Raw genomic sequence first — 22,944 nt, 5'->3', positions numbered from 1 at the left:
TGTAAAGTAAGTGTTCAGCTAAGTTAGAAAAAGAACAGAGTACATCTAAGAGATATATGAATAGAAGTTAAATAACAAGAATTTCAGAAAATACAACATAATAAAGAAAAGTCATGCAATGATCTTAGATGCAGAAGTGACATTTGATGAAGTTTAATATCTATTTATAAAACTTAGAAAACTAGGATCGGGGGAATGGTCTCGAACTGATTAGACTATAATACCTAAAATCTACAGATATTAACTGGGAAACAAGAGAGGCTTACTTTTACGAACATGAACAAAACAAAGATGCTTGGTATCTTTTCACTATTCAGCATATTACTAAAGACCATACCAGTAAAACTGTAAGTCCAAAAATGTGAATCAACAAGTGTGCCCACACACACACACGTCTGAGAAGAGTCACATTGTTATCGGCAGATGATATGATCACCTTACATAAAAAACTCAATGAAATCAACAAACCATTGGAATTAATAGTAATAAAGGCAACAAAATATAAAGTATTTACAGTATCAAGAAAAATATAGACAGTAATAAATGATAAGATATAATGGCTCAACATTTTAAAGATATTATATTTTGCCAAAATAAACTACAAACTCAATGCAATCACAATTAAAATTCCACCAGAATTTCTAACAGAACTCTATAAACTTCAATAATTACACAGAAGGATACAAGTTCAGGAATGACTAACTGAATTTAGAAACAGGGAGGTGCTTTACCGGAAGGAAGCAAATATTACAGACCCCTGTTAACAACAGGTTTGGTACTGCAGCAGGTAAGCAGAGACCAATGAAAGAATCTAGAACTCAAGAGAGCTGTGTACATATGAATACCTGGAAAATGACAGCAGTTACCCCACAAACCACTAGGTTTCACACAAATTTTTCTCTATGGATAAAGGTGAACATCCTGGTACAAAATGAATTCCAGATATATTAAAAACCTAAAAGGTATTTTAGAAAAGATAACAAAAAGTGGAAGAATGTCTTTGGGACCTCAGGGTAGGAGGGTAGGATATGATTTCTTAACCAAGTCTCCAAGAACACAAACCTAGCCAAGATGGATGCATTTGACTAAGTCAAAATTAAGAAATTTGATTCAGCGAAAGATACCAAAGATAAAGTTAACAGACGGATGATAGAGAAGAGGTTTATTGTATTTCACTGAATCTAAGATGTCATCAATTGCATTTTATCCATCACTAAGGAAGAGAAACAGTGTCAATTAAAATACATTGATATTTTCTTGTCATGTACAGCTTTTTAGTTTATGCTTAATGAAAAGGTCTATTATACATTCTTAGATACAGATTTTTGTTACACTACATTTGTACTTATGAAAAGGAAAATAGAAGCAAGATAAATCAGTCGAGACATTCCTAAAACCTCTTTAGCTGAGTTCTGTCCCTCTCCTCTAAGTCACTGATACCACAAGTTTTCATACCATGGTCTCCTTCTTGCTCTTGGCAGTATCTTGGCATTTTTTACCAGCATGCTCCACTATCATTTCTGAGATTATCTGACATGTTAACTGTCACTCATTCTCAAGTTCTGATGCTGCAACTTTCCTATTGAACCAACCTCACAGTTTTATCGTCCTTCCAATTAAATCACGTTTCTAGAAAGTGAGCTGATACTACCCAAAGGCAACAGGAAGTCTGACAAAGAGATCTTCAAAGCCTTTCGTCATCCTAGCCTCTGTGAGCCTCTGCTCTGCAGATCTGGCCATTTCTCCGGCCATCAGCTACCTCACTGACCAGCAGGGCACGCACCTCAGCTGGAGTGCTGACAGTAAGCTCACCACCACCAAGTTCACCGGTATATAGGCAATGAGAACCATGCTACAAACTCCCTTCCTGGCTGACAATGACTCACCAGTGACTCTCAGCAGCTTTAAGATTCACCCCCACTTCAGGGATCTTAAACTAGGGAAAAACAGTATGTGTCTTAGAATCAATGTAATAGACTACTAAGTCAAAAACTGACTAAGGATTCAAATCTACAAGGTATATCAAAAGACAGACTGGGAATCCAGTGGAAAAATAGGTAAAAGATATGAAGACACATTCAAAGAAGCAGAAAACTCCAACAGCTAAAAAGCAGATGAAATGATGCTCAAAGGCTCTAATAGCAAGAGAAATCCAAAGCAAACAGTATTGCTAAACAGAGATGTAGGGAAAACTTGAATTCCTATATACTATCTCAGGGGACCACAGACGACACAGGAAGGTCCTAAGGGAAAATCAGGCAGGCATGTATCAGTATCCTATTCCTGGCTCTATACCCCCAGAGAAATTCAAGGGAATATTAGGTTCATGGGGGAATATTAATCAGAGGATTATTTGCAGCAGTGGGAAATGGGGGCGGTTTAGGTGTCTATCATGAGGAAAATGGAGAAGTGAAATTTGGTGGCTATACACAACAGAAGAATATGTGACAGTCAAAAGAAATGAACAAGAAATACATGCAGCAACCCCACCTCTCTTTACTGACCCTGCTTTGATATTTCTTCATCCCATTTAATATTAGCTAACATTAAAAACCACCTCACCCCTTGATCTCTTCTGAAAGCACACTCGGAAAGCAAATGCAAAATGCATACAAAGTTTAAAGGTCTAAACCTACCCAGACCAGAACAAGGAGAAGAGCTGACAAAATGTTGGAAACCGGAAAGCAAATGGACAAGTTGTATTTGATAAGTCAAAGAGATCAAAGAGAAAGACAAGCCTGGGCCAGCAGTGAAAAGCCAAGCAGCAATGCCTGAAACATGCTCCCAAACTGGGGTACCAGCTTCCTCTAAACATGGGAAAATGGGAAAGGCTGACAACAGGAGGACTGGCTGGGTGCCTAGACAACAGGCAGTCACTCCCCTCCACCTTGAAGAAATGCTCTCTGGAAAGGCTGTGTATAAACTGGAAGTCCTTAAGAGAAAGAACGAGTGAAGGCAGGGGTGCCACTCTGAAGACAAAAATTAGTGTAAGTTACATAATGAATGGTAAGACCCTGGGCCTCTTGCCTTCAACTCAGCTCCCAAATGGTGGAAAGCAGCTTTTTACCTGCAAAGTAACAGACTAGAGGACTCCTCTCCTGGGAAACACAAAGCCAAGAGAATAAAAACTACAAATACTAAGTTTGGGGGTCCCCTCAAATAAACGAGCAGGTCCCTGTCTGATTATCCTAGTGCAAGCCCCTCAGTCAAAAAGCCCACCCCATCCTCACCCCTCTAAAACACAAACAGTAACTAAATGTGGTGATTGATATGTTAATTAATTTGATTGTGATCACTATTTCACAATGTGTGTGTGTGTGCTTGTGTGTGTATACATAAAAATATAAAATCATATTATACACCTTGAATATATACAATTTTTATTTGGCAATTATGCCTCAGTAAAACTGAAGAAAATTAACAGGGCTCTCAATGACCGTTTTAGTGTGTCATTCTTGAAAATAGATAGACCATCCTTAGATTTATGGTCAACTGATTTTCAACAAGACAACTCAGAAGGGAAATAGTCTTTTCAACAAATGGTGCTAGGACAACTTGACATCCACCTGCAAAAAAGATAAAGATAGGCCTCTACCTCACACCATATACAAAAATTAACTTGAATTACACACTAAATGTTAAGGGCAAAAACTATAAACGGTTAGAAGACAGCAAAGAGTAAATCTTCATAACCTTAGATTAAGCCAAAGTTTTTACAGACGACAAAAAAACACAAGCAACAAAAGTAAAAATAGGTTAGACTTCATTAAAATAAACTTTTGAATTTCAAAGATCACTATCAAAGAAGTAAAATAAAATCCCACAGAATGAAAAAAAAATCTGCAAATCATATATCTGACAAGGGACAAGGATTCAAAATATATAAAGAACTTTTACAGTTTTAATGATAGAAAGAACCCCCAACTGAAAACAGCCAAGTGATTAAAGTAGACTTTTCTCCAAAGAAAACATACAAATGGCCAATAAGCCGATGAAAAGATGCTCAACATCATTAGTTATCTGGGAAATGCAAATTAAAACCACAAGATCCCACTTCCCACCTACTAGGATGGCTACAATAAAATAGAAAATAATAAGCATTGCTGAGGATGTGAAGATACTATAAACCTCATATGTAGCTAGTGGGAATACAAAATGATGCAACCACTTTGGAAAACAGTTTGGGGATTCCTCAAAATGTTAAACACAGAGTTATCATATGACCCAGCAATCCTACTCCTAGATACATATCTAAGAAAAATTAAAACATTATGCCCACGCAAAAATGTGTACACATTATTTCATAGCAGTTTTATTCATACAGATTTTATTTTTTCATATACTCTTACGAGGGAAAAAACCCAATTGTGCTTCAACTGATTAATGTATAAACAAAATGTGTATATTCATAAACTGAAATATTATTTCATGATAAAATGAAGTATGGATACACGCTACAATGTGGATGAATCCTGAAAACATTACGTTAAATGAAAGAATCCAGAAACTAAGGCTAAGTATTGTTTATTCCTTTTAATGTGAAATGTCCTGAATAGGCAAGTCCATAAAGAAAGTAGGTTGCTAAGGCCTGCGCAGAGGAAGGAGGGGGAAGTGACTGCTAATGGCTTTGGGATTTCTTTTGGGGTGATAAAAATGTTCCAGAATTAGATGGTGGTGATAGTTGTATAACTCTGGGAATATGCTAAAAACCACTTAATTATACACTTCAAAATGATGGATTTTACGGTACATAGATTATGTATCAATATGGCTGCTGTTTAAAGTCAAAAAATCTTACACTTCAAAATGGTAAATTTTATGGTATATAGATTATATATCAATAAGGCTGCTGTTTAAAGAAAAAAGACTTAAGTAAATTCACTTACTCTTGTGTCAACTCAGTACTGAATATAAATAGGTATTGCATAAGTTGAAGAAAAGTAACACTCAACGTATGACTATCAACAAAACATCTTTCTATTTTCTTGTAGTTTTCTGCAAACAATTTACATAATGTTCTTGATGACAATAAAAACATTGTGCATATTGGAAAAAAAAGAAGGGATGTTAACAATCACCAGATATTGAGGAAGTGTCTAACAGATCAATAAAAACTGATAAAACAATCAGTACAGTGCAAAAGGGTAAAAATAAAAAATTTTAAGATGTGTAGGTTTCAAAAAAGAAATTCACCTCCCATGACCCTTCTCCGAAATCCATCTATAATCTACTGTAAACCAAGAGATAGGAAATAGCCAATGCAGAACAGAGAAATGAAATTCTCAAGCTAATGGTGATTGGACACACCAGGGCCACCCTGTGTAGCGGCTGCAAATAACAACCAGTCAGGAATGGAGCAGGATAGAGAAAGAACAAAGAAAGTGAATCCAGCAGATAACTAACGTGTGAACATTCTGAATGGAGTTTTATGCTCCTAGAGGAAAACAACATTAAATTAAAGACCAGTATAGAACCAATCAAGTGACCAAACAAAAATGATTACCTCTGGGGAAAACAAAAGTATCCGATAAAGAAAATACAGTCTCATAACATTGGCCCAACTAATGAGTAATACTAATGAAGTCATAAAAATATAACCACTAAATTATTTAAGGACACATTATGCTATATCTGAACTCTGCCAGAAGAAAGGGCAGTGCAAGGCCGCTGCATGAGCTGGGGTCCTAGAAGGGGCACCCAGGTGTTGGCACCACAGCCCAAGGTCTGCACCAGGCTGCTGCACTTACTGGAGGAAGAGTACCCTCCCCTAATCCACACAAAGGCACGACAGGAGCTAGTCCAGGCCTGGGGACAGTGAGTGTAGATGTGTTTTCCGAGAGCCAGTCTCAATCACCTACAATTAATGGATATACAGTCATGTGCCACATAACGACATCTCAATTGACAAAATGGACCACATATACAACAGTAGTCCTATAAGATTATAATACTGTATTTTTACTGTACTTTTTTTTTTTGGGGGGGGGGGACAGGGTCTGGCTGTGTTGCCTAGGATGGAGCACAGTGGCGCAATCTTGTCTCACTGCAACCTCCACCTCCCGGGCTCAAGCCATCCTGCCACCTCATCCTCCCAAGTAGCTGGGACTACAGGCCTATACCACCACACCCAGCTAATTTTTTGGATTCTTTGGTACAGAAGGGGTTTTGTCATGTTGCCCAGGCTAGTCTCAAATTCCTGGGCTCAAGTGACCTGCCAACCTCAGCCTCCCAAAGTGCTGAGATCACAGGCATAAGCCACCACGCCTGGCCCTACTGTACCTTCTCTATACTTAAATATATTTAGATACACAAATACAAGTTTGCTACAACTGCCTAGAGCATTCAGTAGAGTAACATGCTGTATAGTTTGTAACTTAGGAGTAACAGGCTATACCACATAGCCTAGGTGTACCAGGTTATAGGTACACACTACACATCTAGGTCTGTGTAAGTTTACTCGATGATGTTTGCATGACAATGGAATTGCCTAACACATTTCTCAGAACGTATCTACATCATTAAGTGATGCATGATTGTAAGGAAACCTGGGGGAAAAAAATCAAGAAGAAAATAAAGAACAACATAAGCAAGTTTCTTTAAAAAAAAAAAAAGGTAGGCCAGGTATGGTGGCTCACGCCTGTAATCCCAGCACTTTGGGAGGCCGAGGCGGGCAGATTACCAGAGGTCAGGAGTTTGAGACCAACCTGACCAACACAGAGAAACCCCATCTCTAGCAGCCTAGTTTAGGGAGCTGCTTGATGTCCACAGGGCTATACTGCCCCAGAGAAGGAGCCCACATACAGCACCATCTAGAAAGCCAAGCCATAGCTGTGTATATTCTGCTCCGTGAACTAGTGGTCACTGCCTCCTCTGAAATGACAGAGGCTACCCTGTCATTACAACAGCGTTCTCCAGGAAAGCAGCTACTGCTCTCTCTATCCTAGAAACAAACTCTCAAAGAGGTTTGCCTTCCACATCCTAGTGACTGCGACACTCTAACTGTGGGCTGATTTCTCATGCCATTGGTGTGCTCACCAACTGGGCCTGTTGCTTCCAGAGGATCCCCATCTCAAGCCTGCAGACCAGCCCCAGTAATCCACAGCCAGGCGAGTTTTTCCAGGGGAGTCCCATCTCAAACGGGTGAACCAACCCTTATGACTCAGTAACACACTCACTAGCTAGGCATGCAGCTTCCTGAAGACTGCCGCCTTCCTCCACAACCCCCAGTCCTGAGCAGAAAAACAGACTGCACATGCTCCTGCAGCCTAGGTCACCAAGGCACTCACAGGTATCACCAAAATGGATAATAGCAAAAGAAAAAAAAAAAGGCAAGAGAAAAGCACAGACACTACATTATTCTGTCCTCCCGGAACTAAAGCAGATGCAGCCCATCCAACTGTCACCCTAAGACACTTCTCCAGGTGAAAGTCTTTCTCTACATAAACTACTCTATACAACTGGAAAAGGTGACCATGTCAACAGTATCATAAATATAAACATAGGAGATAAGAAACATGAAAATGCAATGAAACTCGACACCACCAAAGGTGCATAATGTTTCACAAAGTTACCCTAAATAAATGGCAATTTTCAAACTGCCTTAAAAGGAATTTCAAATATTGATCTTAAGAAAATTCAATGAGATACAAGAGAATACAGATAGAAAACCTAACAAATAATAATAAAAAAGCCATAACCTGAATGAGAAATTCAACAAAGACATAGATATCATTAAAGAAAACAAACCAACAGAAACCTTAGGAATGAAGAACTGAACGAGTGAAATAAAAAGTACAACTGAGCTTCAATGGCACACTAGGTCAAACAAAAGAAAGAATTTCTGAACTTGCAGACAGGACTTTTGAAATAACCCAGCCTGAGGGAAAAAAGGAGAAAAAAAGAGGAAAAAGAATCAAAGAAAGCCTATGAGACTTGTGCCATGACATTACAATAACAGATTTTGGAAATATAGAAGAGAAACAGAGAGAAGAGACAGACAAAGACACAGAAAACTTATTTAACAAAATAATAGCTGAAAATCTCCCAATTCTTGGGAGACATATGGACACCCAGTTCCACGAAGCTTAAAAGGTCTAATACATATTCAACCCAAAAAGGCCTTGTCTAAGGTACATTATAATCAATTTGTCAAAAGTCAAACACAAAGAAAAAATTCTAAAATTAGCAAGAGAGAAGCATCAAATCCCAAGTAAGCAAGTCTCCTTTAGACTATCAGGAGTTTTCACAGCAGAAACCTTGAAGGCTAGGAGAGATTAGAATGATATATTCAAACAAAGTGCTAATGAGAAATCTGTCAGCAAAGAGTACTGTACTTAGCACAGCTACCCATCAGAAATTAAAGAAATAAAGTCTTTACCAGACAAGTAAATGCTTATGGAATTCATCACCATAAGACCAGCCTGACAAGAAATGCTTAAGGGAGTGCTTCAATCACAAGTGAAAGAACAATAACTACTAATGCAAAAACACAGGACATTATCAACCTGTTAAAAATAAATTAACATTCAAATTGAGAATTCTACATTACTGAAATGATGCTTTAGAATCTTTCAAATCACCCTTGAGAAAGGTGAACATCAAAATAGTCAAAGATATTTATATCCACAATGAGTTCTTAATAAATGCCCAATACAGAACAATATAAATTAAGGCAAAAAAGTACAAATTCTGTGCATTGACAGGGGATGTGGGGATAGTATAGCAGGTTCGTGTGTGATCAAAACTTTTTACCAGCTTTAAAGAGTCTATCACAACTATAAATTTTTAAATGGAAGAGTAACCAAAGAGAAAAAAATTACACCAGATATGTCAATGAAATAAAGAATCAAAGTTTATCAGTACAGAAACTCACCAAACCATAAAGCGAACAGTAAAAGAAACAAAAGATCTACAAAACAACCAGAAAACAATTAACAAAATGACAGTAGTTAACTTCTTGCCTTTTAATAATATCTTTGAATACAGACAGTTTCAATTCTCCAATAAAAAGATGTAGACTGGCTGAATGGTTTTTCATACATGTTTCCCTAGTCCAGACACCCAAGAGTATGTCCTTCTCTAGGGCATAAGAAAATCTAGAGTTACATTTAGGGCATCATAATGTGTGGTGAATAGTTGACTGAGCTGGCATGCTCACAATGACCAAATTATGTTCGCCATATTTTAATCCAATACATTGATCTACTATTAACTTGTAAATAATGTATTTGTTTTCTAGACACATTCCAGGAAGACCAGAGAAACTGAGTTTTATCTATATGGAATAATCCACTGGCAAATTTATTTTAGGATAGACCAAAGCTGATCTAGAACATAAGCTTTACATACTTGGATCCTTCCCATCAGACAAGAAAGAACATCTGGGGTGAAAGGCTCCATTAGAAGAGCAATGTGAGATGGTGCTGTGCTGACAATGGGTAGTCCCTGCCCTACATCTTTGTAGAGGACTGGAGCCCAGAGTGGGCCATGGCCAACTTATATGTTGAAGTGAAGACCTCCTTCTAGGTGTGCATGTGCTTATTACAGATATGCCACGGTGCGAAGTACCCCAGGACTACAGGAATAAATAAGAATACGTGCTGTATCCGTGATCATGAGGCACACAGGCCAGAGTGCCAGCTGTGGAATCACACAGCCCGGGTTCAAAGCCCAGCTGGGCCATGACCACCTGAATGACCTGAGTAATGATCTCAGACAAATTTGTAAAAAGAAGTGGAGGCCCTGCCTGCCAGGGGGCTATGCGGTAAGAGGCAGCATCCAGTCAGGTCAGGGCACCATGTCCTCTCCTTGGAAACCTGCTCAGCGAGGCTGGAGGTCCTCAAGGCCACGGCAGCCATGGAGAAGGCGGGCCTGGCTCCAGGCGGCACAGAAGCAATGGAGAGGCCCTGGGGAGCCTGATGAGATCTGGCTGGTCCTGCGCCCTGCTTCCAGCAAGTTCTGGCACTGTAACCCGGGGAACAGGGCCAGCCAAGACAGGGCCACTGGGTGCTAGCCAGCACCTGGGCCAGGCACTAGGCGGGAAGGGCTCTGGCGGATCAGCCCCGCACCCCCAACAGCCCCCAGGCCCCATCCAGAGCCACACATGTGCCCCCAGGAGCAGGACGTCCCTGAGGTTAGAGTCCAGCTGGACCGGTGGAGGGGCCCCGCCCTTTGTCCTTTGACTCCTCTTGTAGGCACCCTTGCTGGGCTCCTAAGCACTCCTCCACACCCTGGCTCTGTCACCAGCCCCATGGTGATGTCATAAGCTCCCAGGTGCCCAGTGCGCACCCAGCCACAGAGAAGTGGGTGACTTAGGAGTATCCTCTCCACTTCTGACCCCTAGTTTCGTCCGCGCACAACTTGCTCAAAATGGGCAACTCACTAAGCATATTTTGTTCCTGGTTCCGCCGCAGGTCCCGGCGAGGCTATCGGCAACGTGCTCGTCTCAGCGTATTTTGTTCCTGGTTCCACCACAGGTTCCCGCCATGCCATTGGCAACCTGCTCGTGTTATCCGTGAGGCCTTCCCAGCTGGCAGGGCTCACCCTGCGGCTCCTGCACCTATGCCTGCCTCGAGAACCCTGGGCTGTTCCCGATTCCTCTTCAACCCTCAGCGACATCCTGTGCCTTCTTTTCCAGCCAGGTGGGACGGCGCCCCTACGAGGCTGTGTCTTCTCCCTCGAAACAGGGGCACCCCACCGAGGGTCCCCCCTCCTGTGGTCTGGAGCCCCCCCTCAAGGAAGAAACCCGTGCTGTCTGCTCGCAACTCCATGATGTTCGGACACTCCAGCCCTGTGAGGATCCCTAGTCTCAGACGCACGTTTAACCTCCGACTGCCTTCATTAGATGAGCAGGTGATCCCAGCCAGGCTCCCGAAGACGGAGGTGAGGGCAGAAGAGCCCAAAGAAGCAACGGAGGTGAAAGACCAGGTAGAGACGCAGGGGCAGGAGGACAATAAAAGGGGCCCTTGTAGCAATGGGGAAGCAGCCTCCACCTCTAGGCCCCTGGAGACTCAGGGAAACCTCACTTCCTCCTGGTGCAGTCCCAGGCCCTTGGACGGAAATGCCCACCTCAAGAGCTTGACAGAAAAGAACCAGAGTGACAAGGCCCAGGTGCATGCAGTGAGTTTCTACTCCAAGGGCCATGGAGTCTCCAGCTCACACAGCCCTGCTGGAGGCATCCTTCCCTTTGGGAAGCCTGACCCAGCTCCAACAGTGCTCCCTGCCCCAGTTCCGGGCTGCTCCCTGTGGCCAGAGAAGGCAGCCTTGAAGGTACTGGGTAAAGACCACCTGCCCAGCTCTCCAGGCTTGCTGATCGCGGGGAAGGACATGCAGCTCAAAGATCCTGCAGCCCTTCTTGGATCAAGTAGCTCTTCTCCACCCAGAGCTGCCGGCCACGGATCCCGCAAAAGAAAGCTGTCAGGGCCACCACTGCAGCTGCAACCCACCCCTCCCCTGCAACTGAGGTGGGATAGAAACGAGCGGGCCCCACCCGCTAAGCTTCCCTGCCTATCTCCTGAGGCACTGTTAGAGCTGGGTCAGGCTTCCCAAAGGGAAGGACGCCTCCAGCTGGGCAACATCGATAAGAACATGGGGGTGTTAAGTAGAACATCAAAATCCAGGAGACGAAAACAGCCGCTTGGGAGGAGAAAGAAGATACGGCAGGGCAGGCGCCATGGCTCACGCCTGTAATCCAGCACTCTGGGAGGCCGAGGCAGTGGATCAGGAGGTCAAGAGATCAAGACCTGAAGAGCATCTCTGCCTGGTCCCCGCACCATCTGGGCAGTGAGGAGTGCCTCTGCCTGGTCCCCGCACCATCTGGGCAGTGAGGAGCGCCTCTGCCTGGCCCCCCGCCCGGTCTGGGCAGTGAGGAGCGCCTCTGCCCCGCTGCCTCACAGTCTGGAAAGAGAGGAGCACCTCTTTCTGGCCGCCGTCCCATCTTGGCAGTAAGAAGCGCCTCTGCTCGGCCCCCTCACCGTCTCTGTCCGGCCCCCTCAACGTCTGGGAAACGAGGAGCGCCTCTGCCAGGCCACCGCCCCGTCTGCGAAGTTAGGAGCCCTTCTGCCTGGCCTCCGCCCTGTCTGGGCAATGAGCAGCACCTCTGCCCGGGCCCCTCACCGTTTGTAAGGGAGGAGCGCCTCTGCCCAGCCCCTGCACCCTCTGGGAAGTGAGGAGCACCTCTGCTTGGCCCCCTCACCATCTGGGAAGTGAGGAGCGCCTCTGCCGGGCTACTGTGCAACCCTCCAGGTGTGAAGTGACAGTCTTGTGTGTGATTTTTCTGCCCTTCCCAACTTTGTATTTTTGACATTAAAGCTTTTAATTAAAAAAAAAGAGATCGAGACCATTCTGGCCACCATGGTGAAACTCCATCTCTACCGAAAATACAAAAATTAGCCAGGCATGGTGGCTCGTGCCTGTAGTCCCAGCTACTCGGGAGGTTGAGGCAGAAGAATGGCTTGAACCCGGGAGGTGGAGGTTGCAGTGAGCCAAGATTGCGCCACTGCACTCCAGCCTGGCGACAGAGCAAGGCTCAAGTATACAAGACAAAAGACCCAAGTATGCAAGCAATATATATCATATAAATGGGTAGTGAGATTAAGTATCAGCAAGATACCAAGCCTCCTAAATTAATCCATAAATTCAACACACTTCTAATAAAAAACCCAAATGCATTTTTTTGGTTAGGTATGATCACCCAAACCTAAACTCACAGTGAAGAAGGGTCAAGAATAGCCTAGACAATTCTGAAGAACATGGAGGTAGAAAGACACTCTAATCAACGTTTATTATAAAGCTGTGGTATATATGAATGAGTCTCTGGTACACAGAGATACAAATATACCCAATGAATAAAAATAAAAGCCAGAAACAGACCCTTTAGAAGGGAATCTGGCTTACCAAAGAAGGGAAATTTCCAAGCAGTAGGTAAATACTAGATTATTCAACTAATAATGCTGGGACAACTGGCCATCATATGGAAAACAATCAAATTAGACCTTTAGGGTAGGAAAGGATTCCCTAAGACCTCAAAAGATCAAATTATAAAAGACTGCTAAGTTTGGGCCGGGTGTGGTGGCTCACATCTGTAATCCCAGCACTTTGGGAGGCCAAGGCGGGCAGATCACAAGGTCAGGAGATCGAGACCATCCTGGCTAACACAGTGAAACTCCGTCTCTACTAAAAACACAAAAAATTAGCCAGGTGTGCCGGTGTGTGTCTGTAGTCCCAGCTACTGGGGAGGCTGAGGCAGAAGAATGGCGTGAACCCGGGAGGCGGAGCTTGCAGCGAGCCAAGATCGCGCCACTGCACTCCAGCCTGGGTGACAGAGCGAGACTCTTGTCTCAAAAAAAAAAAAAAAAAGATTGGTAGGTTTGATTTCAGAATATATAAAACTTTTATAAGACTAAAGAGATCTTCAGAAGTGAAGAATAAAAGCTTCTCTGTGATCAGATCAGAATCAGAACAATAATACTCAGGAAAATATCTCGTATCACATTTTAAAATAAACTAAATATTTTTATGGCAACAGGCATATATGGTAAAATTATAAATATAAGCAAAGACAATCACCAACTTCAAGACGGTGGTTATCTGTATGAGAGGCAAGAGTAAGTGACGGAGGCGAAGGAATTTCTTAAGATACATTTGTAATATTGTATTTATCTGTAAAAGTAAGTTTGAATTAAAAATAGCAAACTGTTAACACCTATTAATTCTGGATGGCAGGTATATAGGTGTCTGATATCAACTTTCTGTATTCTTAATATATTTCTTAACTAATGAAAATACATACAATATAGCAAAGATAGCCAAGAGAATGAAAAGTGAAAAATAGATGAGACACTGGAAGCAAGCAGGGAAGAGGCGTAAGTGAGCAGAAGCTCCATAATTCATACTGTGGGATCAACAGGTGTTGTCTGTAGTTGGTGAATCAACAAACGGTAGTTAAGCATACTATAGTATCTAGAATTATGAAGGTAACATGTAACAGATTTAAAATCAGAAAATAACCAGATGGGTAAAAACCAGGAGTCTGTTGCTTTTCATTTTAAGTGTTCGACCATTTGAAATATTAACACGTGCACATTCTTGGAAAAAAGGGCAAGCATTAATGCTTACATTGGAGATTTAAAAAAATGTCTATATCGTCCCTAGAATAAATTTTTTAAAATCAGGAGCTAAAGCTGTTACTCCTGGGAACTTCTAAACGTCTTGTTTCAGATAAAAAAGGACTACTACATATAAAGCACCATACACTGCAAGTTACTACAAGAAGCCAAATACAAGTATTTCAGGTAGCAAAATCAATTTACCCTGAAACGATGTTGTAGTTGAGAGCGGGATGGTCTTTCGGGACAGGAGGAACAAGAGGTTCTGGCTGCCACTCTTCAATCAGTTCTTCTTTTTCCTATAGGAGAAAAAGAATTAAAATACAGTGCAGTGCTAATATTATCAATTATTAGTGTCTCTGCTACTTCACTATCTCTTATTATTCTAATTTTACTAACTATTCTCAAGTTCGCTGTCACTCTTATTCAAGCTTATGTCTTCACATTATTAGTAAGTCTTTGTTTGCATGATAATACATAATGACCCACCAGACACATGCCTACCATATAGTTGTACCTAGCCCTTGACCACTAACAGGAGCTCTCTCGGCTCTCCGAATAACATCTGGCCTAACCATAGGATTACTTTAATTCTACCACTCTTAAAAGTTAAAACTTTAGGCCTACTAACCAACACACTGACTATATATCAATGATGACGTGATATTGTCCGAGAAAGTACATTCCAAGGCCACCACACAGCAGTTGTCCAAAAAGGCCTCTGATACGGGATGCTCCTATTATCTCAGAAGTATTCTTCTTCGCCAGTTTTTTCTGGGCATTCTATCACTCCAGTTTAGCACCAACCCCAGAATTAGGAGGACACTGACCCCCAACAGGTATTCTTCCCCTGAACCCTTTAGAAGTACCTCTCCTAAATACGTCTGTATTACTTGCATCAGGAGTTCCAATTACTTGAGCCCATCACAGCCTAATAGAAGGTAACCAAAAACAAGTAATTCAAGCACTATTTACCACAATCCTCTTAGGAGTCTATCTCACCCTTCTAAAATCTCAGAATATTTCGAGGCCCCCTTTATTATCTCTGATGGAATCTACAGCTCAACATTCTTTACAGCCACAGGCTTTCATGGACTTCATGTTATTACTGGATCAACAATTCTCACCATCTGCCTTCTCTGCCAATTAAAATTTCATTTTAGGCCAGGCATAGTGGCTCATGCCTGTAATCCCAGCACTTTGGGAGGCCGAGGTGGGCAGATCACCTGAGGTCGGGAGTTCGAGACCAGCCCGACCAACATGGAGAAACCCCGTCTCTAATAAAAATACAAAATTTGCCAGGCGTGGTGGTGGCGCATGCCTATGATCCCAACTACTCGGGCAGGCTGAGGCAGGAGAATTGCTTGAACCTGGGAGGCAGAGGCTGCGGTGAGGCGAGATTGCGCCATTGCACTCCAGCCTGGGCAGCAAGAGCAAAACTCTGTTTCAAAAAAAAAAAAATTCATTTTACATCCAACCACCATTTGACTTTGAAGCCGCCACCTGATATTGACACTCTGTAGATGTCGTATGACTATTCCTATGTGTCTCTATCTACTGATGAGGGTCCTACTACTCTTTCAGTATAAGCAGTACCACTGACTTCCAATCAACTAGTTTCGACAAAGTCTGAAAAAGAGTAATTAACCTAGCACTAGCCCTAATAACTGACACCTTATTAACTCTATTAGTAGTAATTACATTTTGACTCCCATAACGTAATACTTATATAGAAAAATCCAGCCCTTATGAATGTGGATTTGATCCATTAACCTATACCTGCCTCCTCTTCTCCATAAAATTCTTCCTAGTAGCCATCACATTTCTCCTATTCGATTTAGAAATCGCCATACTACTACCCCTGCCATGAGCCCTTCAAATAACCTTATCCTAATAATCAGCACAGCCCTTCTACTAATTACCATTCTAATCCTAGGCCTAATTTATGAATGAACCCAAAAAAGGATTAGATTGAGTTAAATTGGTAAATAGTTTAAATTAAATGATTTCGACTCATTAGATTATGATAGACCATATTTACCAAATGCCATTTATTTATATTAACATTGTATTAGCATACACCGTAGCACTGCTGGGAGTACTAATCTATCGATCCCACCTAACATCATCCCGATTATGCCTAGAAGGCATCATACTGTCAATATTTATCATAAATATGTCATGCATTTCACTCTAGGATTCCTCATACCCACTATCCTCTTGGTATTTGCTGCCTGCAGAGCCGCAGTAGGCCTTGCTTTGCTAGTCTCCATCTCCAACGCATCTGGCCTAGACTATGTACAAAATCTAAATTGACTCCAATGCCAAAAATTATCATTCCAACAACTATAGTGTTACAATATGACTCTCCAAAAACTCTATAATCTGAATATAGCTACTCGTAGCCTATTCATCAGCCTCATTACCCTATTTTTTAATCAACCTAACAATAATTCATCTAACTTCTCATTAACTTTTTCTTCTGACCCATTAACATCACCTCTTCCAATCCAAACAGCCTGACTACTACCTCTTATAATCCCAGTAGGCCAACATCACCTGTCTAATGAATCACCCCTATGGAAAAACACTCAATATTTCCAAATTAATTTTCCTACAAACTTTTTAAATTACAGCATTTACAGCCACAGAACTAGTTATATTTTACATTCTTTTCAAAGCTACAGTCATCCCTACCCTAATCGTTATTACCCGCTGAGGTAACCAACCAGAATGCCTAATGCAAGCTCATATTTATTTTATACACTAGTAGGATCCCCTCCCTTACTTATTACACTCATCCATACCTGAAATAGCTCAGGTTCACTAAATATCCTAATAATGATGTTTACTAATTAAGAACTATTGAACTCCTGATCTAACAACCTTATATGACTAGTATGTATTATGGCTTCTATAGTAAAAATACCTCTACATGGACTTCACCTATGACTCCCTAAAGCCCACATAGAAGTCCCTATTGCCAGCTCAATAGTACTTGCAGCAGTACTACTAAAACTAGGCGGCTACGGTATCATATGACTTACCCTCGTCCTCAGCACCCTAACAGAATATATATCCTACCCCTTCCTCATACTATCCTTATGAGGAATAGTTATAACAAGCTCTATTTGTCTAAGCCAAACTGACTTAACATCACTTATCGCTTATTCCTCTGTAAGCCACATAGCACTTGTTATCACAGCTATCCTTATTCAAACCCCCTGAAGCTTTTCAGGCGCAGTCACTTTACATCAACTTCGGCAGTATCAAAATTGTTGCAATGCAAAAGTCACAGGGAATACACTGCTAGAAATACCATGTCTAGTTGCGGCTAGAATAAAAACAGAATCACTTTTGAGTTTTGTGCACTTACCACGCGCGCCTCTTTCCTTATCACTAGAGCTAGAGGCTCTTTTCCATGTAGTTTTGTGGGTGACTTGACAATTTATGAAAATTTAACTTCTATGCTCAGAATTTTTTTTTCTTTACCATACACAACACATCAAAATTCCATTTGAGGTGGGTATGAGTAGGATTCTTTTCTACTCTGACTCTCCTTCAGGAAGACCACAGGGGAAACTTTATCCCACACTTCAGAAATAGTTGTGCTATTCTGCAGCAACTCACACAACCCTTATATGAACATTCAAACTCCAGCAGTTGCCCAGGCTTCCTTCTAACCATCTATTTGCAAGACTGCTGTTTACTCCTAGCAAAGTACCCAAGACATAATATGGTCTTCATTTGGGTACTGACTTTATTTCTAGATTTCCCCATATTTTGCCTACCCTGATATTTCATTCCCCTTGATTTCCTTACATTACAGAAAATGCTTTAACACACATAGTTGAGCCACCAAAAATCCTTTCTGGAAGGACAGAGCAACTATAATCACATACTCAATAATTAAAACAGATTTAATTTCTTACCTTGACTGTAAGATCAGATCGTTCTTGTAATTTGTAAGTCTTAGAGAAAAGAAGTCTGATTATCCAGAGTATCAGAATCCCTTCCAAAATAAGATGGTAAGCAGGAGCCTAAGAGTGAGTCAAAAACAAATAAGAAATGAACCATACACTTCTAACACTTGCACATAAAATTTACTACACCTGCATATACTGCCTCCTATGACTTTTAGCCTATTCGTAACAATTTACTTTAGAAGCTCCCTTAATTTCTATTCATTCCTTTCCCCATTTCTAATAGCAGGCGATTTCTCCTTCACATGAAAAACCCCTAATATTTTTAGCTTTTAAAACTTCTTTGGGAATAAAATTTAAAAAAATAAAATCTAGGCCAGGCGTAGTGGCTCATACCTGTAATCCCAGCACTTTGGGAGGCCGAGGTGGGCAGATTACCTGAGGTAGGAAATTCGAGACAAGCCTGACCAACATGGAGAAACCCTGTCTCTACTAAAAATACAAAATTAGCTGGGTGTGGTGGCGCACGCCTGTAATCCCAGCTACTTGGGAGGCTGAGGCAGGAGAATCACTTGAACCCAGGAGGTGGAGGTTGTGGTGAGCCGAGACCATACCGCTGCACTCCAGCCTGGGCAACAGGAGCAAAACTCCATCTCAAATAAATAAATAAATAAAATCTAACACAGAATCCCAATATTTAAAACGATATCAACTATCAGATTATTTAATTTCAGTGGTTATTTCTTTTTTGGGTACACTATACAAGATAATCATATTCTACATTCAATGTGCATAGGAATTGGGAGTAAGAAGTTTATTTTTATGAATTTTAAAATTTGCTCATCCCCCTAAATACAATTCATTTATGAATGTCTAAATACCCTTTTAGTTTTCTCAATAGTTGGATTCTAGCAAGCAAACATCTACCCAAGCCACTAGTTAAGAGTTCACTCCAAAAAGAAATCGCCTAAGTTGAGAAACTATTTGTCTAGTGAATAAAAATCACAAACGCCACTTCTTTTCCTTCCCAGGAAATGTTACATAAAGGAGTTCTCCCAAGTCTCACTGCTGGACAGTTTTGGGGAATGAAAAGTTACACTACTGTCAATCTTCAAAAAGGAAGCAAACAACATTTAACAGAAAATAATCCATTTCTTTAAAAAATCATTTATAAAAAAGATTATTCAATTTTAGTGACTCATTTTAGGTCACTATAATTAATCTAATATTGGGCGTCACTTAATATATGAGCATAAGACAGAGCCATATCTGCTGTCTCTGCTATGTTTCAAGATAAAATTTCCAGTATGTCCTGCAATGGAAGACACCATCATTACCCCTACCAGTAGACAGTGATACGAAGTTTGGTGACACTAAATCATTAAAAGTAACGTGAAATTCACTTGAAATGAATGTAAGCTCTATAGGCACAGGCACTTTTGCCTATTTGTTCACCGCAGTATCCCTAGCATCTAGACTTGTGTGGTCCAATGTGGACAGTCACTAAGTTACATGGGGCTATTTAAGTTAAATTTAAAATTCAGTTGCAGCTGGGTGTGGTGGCTCATGCCTGTAATCCCAGCACTTTGAGAGGCCAAAGCAGGAGGACTGCTTGAGGCCAGGAGTTCGAGGCCAGCCTGGGCAACATAGCAAGTACCCCGTCTCTATTTAAAAAAAAAAAAAAGATTACTTGGGTGTGGTGGTATCTGGTCCTAGCTACTCGGGAGTCTAAGGCAGGATAATCGCTTGAACCTGGGAGGCGGAGGTTGTAGTGAGCCGAGATCGCGCCATTGCACTCCAGCTTGAGCAACAATAGCGAAATTCCGTCTCAATAAATAAGTATCTACTAAACTAGTTGTATCTTTATAAGATAGAAAACTGATGTGCGCAGAAGAATGACAAACTATTTCTTATTCACAGATCCTAAATCACTTGGTTTCTTTTCGACAAAAACAAACTCCAATTTATTACAATTTTATTCCCCAACGAACTGTTCCATAGTTCCAAAGAACTGACTTCCTTAGGACGTTCCCAGACCAAGGTTTTCCACTCATTTTCACCACTTCGTTTTGTCGTCCGTCTAAACTCTGGTTTTTGCAGACCTGTCTCCTGCGACCCCTTACACATGTTCCTTTCCTGACCCTCCAGGGGACCCGGAGCATAAGAACTCAAACCGAGACCCTCGGTCCCAGCCCCCACCCGTTCCTCCCTACACTCAACCGCTGGGAATAGAAGCTCCCGGCAGTCCTTCCAGCAAGAGACGCCGAGTCTGGGCGTGACCGAGCCAGTCCCGCCGAGGTCCCAGGCCACAAATCCACACGCGCCGTCCCACCCTCCCCAGGCCCGGGTGTGGTCGCGGACCGCTCACGGCGCGGAGCCCACCTCGTAGAGTGCCTGAACCATCTCCACCAGGACCCACTGCTCCGTGGCGGTCGCCATAGTTAACCGCTTCCTTCCGGAAGGCGGGTCACAAACACGTTCTAAAAGTGCGCGTCGCCGCTCAGTGACGTCTTCGCCTCCGAGGAGGGCGGGGCGGTGGAGCGCTGGGCACCGCCTCTTCGCACTTGCGCACTAGTTGAGAGGAGGCTGGGCGCGGTCGGGTGGGATTCCGCAAAATTTTTCCAGGAATTGTTTACCTTGTGTCCATTACGCACTCTGCTGGATTTGGGATGGAGAAAGTAGCAATGAACGGGCCTTACCCTTGGCCATCAGCTGGGCGCAGAGTGTTAAAATGATTGAAATACGTTTACTTTTTTTTTTTTTGAGACGGAGTTTCGCTCTTGTTGCCCAGGCTGGAGTGCAATGGCACGATCTTGGCTCACCGCAACCTCCGCCTCCCGGGTGCAAGCGATTCTCCTGCCTCAGCCTCCCGAGTAGCTGAGATTAGAGGCGTGCGCCACCACGCCTGGCTAATTTTGTATTTTTAGTAGAGACGGGGTTTCTCCATGTTGGTCAGGCTGGTCTCAAACTCCCGACCTTGGGTGATCCGCCCGCCTGGGCCTCCCAAAGCGCTGGGATTAGAGGCGTGAGCCACCGCGCCTGGCCAATACGTTTACGTTTAGTAACATAAGTAATCCAGGAATGCATTATCATTAAGAAATGCATAATTATACACAAAAATAGCCAACTCAAATAGCACTTCCTATTTGTCAGACACAGGCCAAGGCTTTGCAGGTATTAAATCTATAGCAGTTCGGTGCAGAACCTTTTGGAGCCTTCCAATGCATATGCAAGCAGTATGCACGCACACATACTTAATTGGATTGGATTTCTTAAATATGATTGAGATCATAGGGACAATACTCTTCTACAACTTACTTTTTTTTTTTCCAGCATTTTTTCCCCTAATATATCTCGTATTTAATGGCTGAAGACTTTAATGGAATAATTTATGTATGTTTCTCGTTCCATTTTATTTAAACATTTACCTATTGGTGAATACTTATGTTGTTCCCACCTTTCCTCTCTTACAAATAATGCTGCCATAACTGTCGATGTTCCTTCTATGTATATCTTTCTGTGCATGTTGGAGTTTTTCTGACTGGTTTCTTCAAAATGGAATGTATCTAAAGACTATGCACATTATTAATTTTGATAAGTACTGCCAAAATGGCTCAACCAATTAAAATAATTTGAAAGTTTTTCCATGCTGTAGTCCATGATGGATATTATCAATCTTTTAAAAAAATTTGCCAGTTTAATGGAGATAAAATGATACCTCACTAACCTTTATTATTGATGCTTCTGGTTACTCATGAGGTTGCGCAGCTTCTTATATGTTTAGTGGCATTTATAGACTGTATGAATCGCCAATTCATATTCTTAATCCATTTTTCTATTGGTTATTTTTGCTTTCTTATGGATTTATAGGAACTCTATACGTTCTGCATATCTTACATTTTTCTGTTTCCTATGTGAAAACTATTTTTGCTCAGTTTCCACCTAGTGGTTTCTGCTCTTTCATCATACTTTAATTTTAAATTTTATGCAGTGCTTCAGTCTGTTCCCTTTTTGTCTCTGGATCTGCATATTGCTTAGAAAGGCCTTCTTCACCACATCTGTGATTTCCAACCATTCATGCAGCAGTTTGTTGTTATTTGCAATTAGCTCTTTATTCTGGAAACTACATTTTTGTATAATGAGAGTTAAGGGACTTAATTATGTTTTTTTCTAAAGGAATAACGATTTTTTGAGTGCCATTTATTTGAGTAACCCTGACTTTCCCCAGTACTCTGAAATGGTACCAGTGATATTGATACAGGAGTTAAAAAGCAATTATTTAGGCAGATAGTGAGGGTAAGAGAGTCCTCAGCAGAGCTGCTTTCTGAACAAAAAGCAACCCCAAAATTATTTCTTTACTGACAAAGAGCAGCCTGAAAAATTGAGCTGGAAACATAGATAAGCAAGCTGGAAGCGCATAGGAGAATGCTGGCAGTTGTGCCAATAGAAAAGGGCTACCTGGAAACCAGGTATGTTCAACATGGAGACTCCGTCTTCCATTTTCTTTTTCACCACGTGTACAGTGAAGGAACAGGCAACAGGGCATCAGCCAGGTAGAGAAGCCATCTGCATAATCAAAGATTAGGGTGGGAGGCTAGCTTCTTCATGCACTGTGCAAATGGCACACCCGGTCCAACCAATCTTTCATTCCCTATGTAAATCAGACACTGCTTCCTCAAGCTCATCCATAAAACCCTGTGCATTTTACCGCAGAACTGGCAACCCATTTTCTCTGGGACCCCTTTCTCTGCACAGAGAGCTCTTCTCTTTCATTTGCCTATTAAACTTCTGCTCTTAACCTCACTCTGGTGTGTCGCATCCTAGTTTTCTGTGGCTGTGGACCTCAGGTATTACCCCAGATCATGATGCCGCTACATTATGTGCTACATTTCCACATAAGTTGGCACTATGGAACC

The 22,944-nt window shown here is 41.8% G+C and overlaps 2 protein-coding genes across 5 annotated transcripts in view; one reads left to right on the top strand and one right to left on the bottom strand.

Moving 5' to 3' along the window:
- SPTLC1 (serine palmitoyltransferase long chain base subunit 1) overlaps nt 1–20,566 on the bottom strand; it is a 74,280-nt gene extending 53,714 nt beyond the window's left edge. For 2 of the 4 annotated variants that reach the window (XM_003911970.4, XM_031654048.1), the window contains exons 1-3: nt 20,411–20,566; nt 18,038–18,145; nt 14,310–14,404 (exon numbers count right to left, since the gene is read on the bottom strand). In XM_003911970.4, the coding sequence (XP_003912019.1) occupies nt 14,310–14,404; nt 18,038–18,145; nt 20,411–20,467 (260 nt within the window). In that variant the 5' untranslated portion in view covers nt 20,468–20,566. The remainder of the gene's footprint in view (nt 1–14,309; nt 14,405–18,037; nt 18,146–20,410) is intronic. The other 2 variants (XM_021927683.2, XM_009189183.3) reach the window with 1 other exon arrangement.
- LOC103878526 (putative UPF0607 protein ENSP00000382826) lies at nt 10,198–11,688 on the top strand. The gene has a single exon (XM_009189182.4). It carries the CDS (start codon nt 10,369–10,371, stop codon nt 11,686–11,688), a length of 1,320 nt encoding a protein of 439 aa, XP_009187446.3. The 5' UTR covers nt 10,198–10,368.
- Nucleotides 20,567–22,944: the final 2,378 nt, after the last annotated feature.

This window comes from Papio anubis, chromosome 13 (assembly GCF_008728515.1).
Source record: "Papio anubis isolate 15944 chromosome 13, Panubis1.0, whole genome shotgun sequence".
NCBI classification, from domain to species: Eukaryota; Metazoa; Chordata; class Mammalia; order Primates; family Cercopithecidae; genus Papio; species Papio anubis.
This window is presented reverse-complemented; position numbering and strand designations above follow the sequence as displayed.